Here is a 6,520-nt window from a genome sequence, read left to right on the forward strand (position 1 = left end):
GGTGTGTGTGTGTGTCTGTGTGTGTCTGTGTGTGTGTCTGTGTGTGTGTGTCTGTGTGTGTGGCAGTGCCCAGTTCTGAGGCCCGGACACCCAGGCACTGTGGCACCCAGGCTTCTGCTCCTGATCTCCCTCCAAGAGGTCCTCAGAGGCTCTCTGGGTGCTGCCCTGGCTTTCGTAGACCATTTTAAACCCACTTCTCTGTCATGGGCGTAGCAGCTGCTCCTTGGGAGATTCACTGACTTGAGGGGAAAAAAGGACAAAAGGGGTGCCCAGTTCTGAGGCCCGGACACCCAGGCACTGTGGCACCCAGGCTTCTGCTCCTGATCTCCCTCCAAGAGGTCCTCAGAGGCTCTCTGGGTGCTGCCCTGGCTTTCGTAGACCATTTTAAACCCACTTCTCTGTCATGGGCGTAGCAGCTGCTCCTTGGGAGATTCACTGACTTGAGGGGAAAAAAGGACAAAAGGGGCTCCTGGGGCATAGAAAAAGGCAGAGGGAGGGCTCTGGGTGGCATCCAAGGCACATGGAGGGCCGTGGTGGGTACCCAGAGGCATGCAAAGGGTTTGAGCTGGGCACCAAAAGGCCTTTCTAGAGCTTCAGGCCACACCAAAGCAGAAAAGGCCCTGGGGATGCTGGCTGACAGCCAGATGAACACAAGCCAGCGTGTGCCCAGGTGGCCAAGAAGGGCAGCAGCTTCCTGGCTTGTGTCAGGAATAGCATGGCCAGCAGGTATAGGGATAGTTCCCCCTGTGCTGGGCACTGCTGAGGCTGCACCTCCAATCCTGGGGTCAGTTCTGGGCCCCTCAGGACAAGAAGGACATGGAGGGGCTGGAGCGTGTCCAGGGAAGGGCAGTGCAGCTGGGGAAGGACAAGGAGGTGAGGGGAGACCTGCTGGCTCTGAACTGCCTGAGAGGAGGTTGGAGCCAGGGGGGTCGGGCTCTGCTCCCCAGGAACAAGGGATGGGACAAGAGGAAACTGCCTCAAGTTGTGCCAGAGAAGGTTTAGATTAGATATTAGGAAGAATGTATTTACTGAAAGAGTGGTCAGGCCTTGGTACGTGCTGTGCAGGGAGGTGGTGGAGTCCCCATCCCTGGAGGTTTTAAATATCCATCTGGACAGGGTGCTAGGTAGTTTCATCTAGGCTCCCTTAAAAAACATGTGGATGTAGCACTTCAGGATGGGATTAAGTTGGATGGTGGTGTTGGGTTGACAGCTGGAATTTATGATTTTAGAGGTCTTTACCAACCTTCATGATTCTATGATTCTGTGTTTCATTAGCACATCACTTGTATTAGGCCCAAATTTCAATACAAACTTAGATTCAATTGAAGACTTAAACTAAAATGTGACTAGAAAGCACTGTTATTCAGCAGCTTTTTGATTTTAATGCTGCACCAAATGTAGTCAGAGGCAGCTTGTTTGGCACTGGAATCTCTTTGGCAGCTCATCCATGTGTGACTAATGACATTGTCTTGTAACCACCATCTAAAAGTAGCAAGATGCAAAATCTGTCTACAAACAAATCTTCCAACCCTCTGAGAGCTTTGAAGGGTCTTTTCATACCTTAAAATGGTCTGGATGTTACTTTCAGATTAACATCCTTCTCCAGGGTTTCCTGGGCCATCAAAACTGTTAATTCAGGTTCAGCGCCAAAATAGCACTTCTGTTCTCTGACCAAACATGGATTAACATCTGTATGTAGAAGTTGTACATAAAATGGCAGATGGAGCAGGGATTATTGAGAGAGTTGGAAACCTCAAAAGCAGGAATCAGGTTATTAGGTTGCTTGGAGAAATAATTTGTTCTGTTCTGTAAGGATTAATTCGTTTCATCCATCTTGTTTCCATGAAGCATTGGTTGTCTTGAGTGGCCTGTGCCATGTTCTGAGATTAGATTGTTTTGAAATGTAGGCTTTACTGTTTGTGTTCCATGAGCCTTGGTGGCTGTGAAGAGATTGTCTTGGCAGGTTTTTAATTTCCAGTGCTGGCAAGGTTGGTTCCTGCTCCCGTGTGTTGCTCTGCAGGAACTTTGTTTTCAGTGATGGGCTGGGAAAGGTTCATGTTGGGGGAAAAAAGCTACAAGGGAGGTGGATCGAAGAAAACCTGTCAGGGGTGCAAGTGCTGGTGAGCTGTTCCAGCACCTCTCATTCTTGTTCTGTCCCTGAACGGGAGGATTTCCATCAGTTTGGTCAGAGGCTGAGGAGGGATTTCCAGCATTCCCACGGTTCCCCTTCTGCAGGCTGGGGAGTTTCAGGAAAATTGGCAAGAGCAATAAATTGGTTCCTTGTGTTCTGGCACCCTCAGAGCCCATCTCCAGCTGGCGTGCTGAGGAGCTGCATCCACAGGTCCTCTCCTCTGCCCGCCCCTGACACAGGTGGCTCCAGTCCCCACGTTTTCGGAAGGAATCCCGTGTTCTGGCCGCTCCTTGTCCCTAGTTTTCCGCGTTCAGGCAGCACTGCCTGCGTGTAGCCGGCAGAGATCGCTACGAGAGCTCTAATGCCCCTGTGGGATGAGCAGGTGCCCAGCGCCCTGGGGGCAGCTGGCTGGGGATGGTCCCACACTCGCTGCCTTCCCGTTGGGTTTCCTTGCTTGTTGCTGGGGAGCCAGGGCACAGGGTGGCAGCTTCCAGGCGTCACCTGAAACAACCAGATGTGACCCCTTCAGCACCGTGCAGGCCGGAGAGCTGAGACAGGAAATACCTTCCACTGTGCCGGGTTCCTACAGCACCCGGCACTGCCTGCAACCTGGAGAAGGTCCCTCAAGGTACAGGGGCACCTCAGGGGTACCACAATAAAACCACAACAGAAGGTTTCACTACTTGGATGGCCAACGGGGGATGTATCTTGAAGGAGGAGAACAACAAGCACAGCATTCTGATTAACTCACAGGCTCTGTTCTAAGGACAAATTGAGAGAAGACAAACTTCACCAAGCTTCCATGTTTTCTGTTGGGGTGCAGAGGGGGGAGGCAGTGGGTCTGTGCACACCTGTGTGATGGTTCACAAAAAAAGTGAATTTCAGTTCTGCCAGACCCTCTGTAGGTCTCTGCTCAGATCACCATATAAATGCTTTATTCATTGTAACTTCTGATTAGATTAAAATTGCCTTCGAGGAGTTACAGATGGTTGGGGTTGGAAGGGACCACTGGAGACCATTGAGTCCCACCCACCCACAGCAGGTTACACAGGATGGTGTCCAGGAGAGTTCTGAATGTCTCTAGAAACAAACTCCACAACCACTCCGGGCAGCCTGTTCCACCCTCGAAGTGAAGAAGTTCCTCATGTTTAGACAGAACTTCCTGCGTTCAGGTTGGTTCACACCTGTGTAACAAACAGCTTCCACTCTGACTTCTGTAGTTACAGAAACTTGTCTTTGACTCTTCCATCTCAACAGACATTGTGTAATTCAATTGTGTTTTTTCCTTGCAAGCCCAAGCAACAGCAGAACAGAACTAGGAAATTGTGCTGCTTAAAGTTCATGCACATGATGTACCATGGACTGAACAACATAGAAACCCACTTGTGGTTTTACACAAGCTGAAAAGGCTTTTCACCTCAGAAGCACTGGATAGAGGTGGGCAAGTCTGAATCGGTGCACAAATGATAATCTCAGGTTTCTAATGCTTTTGCCCTCTCAGCTGTACATGATGACCAGTAACAGTCCCAGTTGGATGGGAAGCAATGAGAAGACACCCCTGCCACTCATGTCACCCCTTTGGTGACGTTTAGGGTGGCTGTTGGAGACCAAGAAGAAGGCACTATCCTTCCTGTGTCCCTGGGACACAGGACACTAGCCCTTTCCAATCCTTGACTCTTCCATCTCAACAGACATTGTGTAATTCAATTGTGTTTTTCCCTTGCAAGCCCAAGCAACAGCAGAACAGAACTAGGAAATTGTGCTGCTTAAAGTTCATGCACATGATGTACCATGGACTGGACAACATAGAAACCCACTTGTGGTTTTGCACGAGCTGAAAAGACTTTTCACCTCAGAAGCACTGGATAGAAGTGGGCAAGTCTGAATCAGTGTACAAATGATAATCCCAGGTTTCTAATGCTTTTGCCCTCTCAGTTGTACATGATGACCAGTAACAGTCCCAGTTGGATGGGAAGCAATGAGAAGACACCCCTGCCACTCATGTCACCCCTTTGGTGACGTTTAGGGTGGCTGTTGGAGACCAAGAAGCAGACACTATCCTTCCTGTGTCCCTGGGACACAGGACACTAGCCCTTTCCAATCCAGACATGTGCCTGGGCACTCCCACAGGCCACTTCTGCACCCCAACTCCCACACTGCAGCACAAACCTGAGAGCTGTACCAACTGGCCACATGGCCCATGGTGCTGGTTTCGTGTCTGGCTGAAAAACCTGGGTTTTCATCCAGAGATGCAGACAGGGTATCATGGCAGGATTTCTGTTCAGAGCCTGTGTAGTATTTTGGAGACAGAAGTTTATTATAAAAATAAAACCAGACAAAAAGTCTTTGTATACAGTACAGAAAATGATAGGAACAACTTAACAAGGAGGGCTGTGTGCAGACTGACAAGCATGCTGCCTTCCAGTGCTTTGGAAAAGGAAGACATTTTACCTGCCCATCAGGATCATCCTGCTTTTCCAGGCCTACGACTGACCCCATCCACACAAGCCAGCACCAGTTTTGTCCCAGAACTGCTTCTGCTGGGGAACCTCCAGTGAACACTGTGCTCTCAACTTGTATCTTGGGGACTCATGCCTTGAACCAAGTCCCCTGCCACAGTTCAACTGCTACAGCAGATCCTGTTGACTTGGCTCCTACTGAGGTCTTTTCCTGTTCAGTGGCCCTGTTACCTCAGGTCATCACTTCTGGTGGATCTGGCTGTTGAATGCCATGGCTGTCTGTCCGGAGACAGATGGTCCAGAGATATTAGTGCCAAGTTAAAGTTCAGAGACCGATCCAGCTTCCGAGTCTCTGCTTCTAGAACAGCAGCTTTGGGCTCCCTGACCACAGCTGCTAAGGAGGAAGACAGCTCTTGGTGAAGGTCTGACAGCTCCTGGTTGGTCTTTGCACAGCACTCAATATAGTCCTGCTTGTATTTTCGTTCTTGTGCCAGCTGTGTCTGCAGAAGGGACACCTGAAAGAGGCAAAAGGCCAAGCTCAGACAAGCCCACCTTGTCAGGATCATCTGTAGCTCCACAGGACTGCCTGCCAGGGAAGACACACCCTCCAGCTCCAGCTCTGACAAACACTGTCCATGTGGAGTGAGAAGTAACAGGTACCCAGAGTCACCCTGAACTGAACTCAAGATTATCCCCAATGCTGCATTTCTTTTTGGTGAACCATTCACATGTACAACACTGAGACATGACATGGATATCAGAGAGGTTCCTACAGGATTTAGTAACCCAGCTCTTTTTCCAAGAGAGTTGGACTTCTGACACCTTAGTTCCACATGCTTTTTCCTCAGTAGGACAACTACTGGTTACACAAGGTACTGAAGAAACTTCTGTTATGATCTAGTCTAAAAATTGGCAGGTAGCACATGAAAAGGGAACAAACTCTCTCACCCTTCCTAACTTCAGAGCATTTCACAAGTGAGCAGAGCATAACCTGATGAGCAAAGCCCAGGGGCAAAATGAGCCTGGAAGTTTTGCTGAGGCCTTGAGACTCCTCACATTCTATTCTGTCCTGGCAGCACAGGAGTTGTGCCTGCTGGGCTTTTTGGTGGGAGAGACCCAGCTGCTCTCACCTCCCCTCAGGTTTGCTGGGCAGAGCAGCCAGAGCAGCTCTTGCATGTTGCCCTGTGCCTGCTCTGCAGTGGAGGAGATGCCAGCACCAGCACAGTGCTTAGTTTTGGGGAAAACAGCTCAAGTCAGAGGTTTTCTTCTGGTTTCAAAGTGGCGTGTGCTCTGCCAAGGGCTGTGTTCAACATGGGGATGCAGGGATGCAGTCCCCAGCCTCCAGCTAGGAATATGAAATCATTCTTTCTTGGCAAGTGAACTCAAACAACAGAAGCAATTCCTACGAAGTTTTCTGGCTTATGGAACCTGCTGCATTTGAATTGCAACGCCAGGGTCTATCAACAGAAAGCCAAACCAGGTAAGAAGAGGGACCTTCATCTGCTGAGCATCTGGAGCAAACTAGATGTGAAGCCTGGGCAGGCAGCTCCACAAGGGGAGCAGGCAGTGCAGTTAGAAACCAGCAGTGCACATGGAAAGTAAGATACCAAAGGGACCTCATAGCAAACACTATGCACAGGCTTGGGAACAATGTTACCGAGGAGTGGGACAGATCAGACCTCTCTGGAATAAGGGCACCTTTGGGAACCTGGGAAGCCTAAGGAGTGGGGCAGATCTGACCTCTCTGGAATAATAAGGGCACCTTTGGGAACCTGGGAAGCCTGAAAAACCATCCCAAGCTCTGGTAGGTAACCCAGAGATCTGAGTGGGAGAAGTGGTCATCTGCTGCTAAGACCATCTCCCAGCAAGGAGGGGATAAAGTTCCAGTTCCACTGTTTCCCTGACTCAGAGGACTGCCCTAACCAGGCCA

General features: G+C 49.9%; 1 protein-coding gene across 1 annotated transcript in view; it reads right to left on the minus strand.

Annotated features, from left to right (window-relative positions):
• Positions 1-4,817: 4,817 nt before the first annotated feature.
• CEP250 (centrosomal protein 250kDa) overlaps positions 4,818-6,520 on the minus strand; it is a 38,759-nt gene continuing 37,056 nt past the window's right edge. The window contains exon 32 of the mRNA XM_009999362.1: positions 4,818-5,105. Coding sequence (XP_009997664.1) covers positions 4,818-5,105 — 288 coding nt within the window. The remainder of the gene's footprint in view (positions 5,106-6,520) is intronic.

The sequence above is a fragment of the Chaetura pelagica genome, unplaced genomic scaffold (genome assembly GCF_000747805.2).
Source record: "Chaetura pelagica isolate M959 unplaced genomic scaffold, ChaPel_1.0 scaffold376, whole genome shotgun sequence".
Lineage (NCBI taxonomy): Eukaryota > Metazoa > Chordata > Aves > Apodiformes > Apodidae > Chaetura > Chaetura pelagica.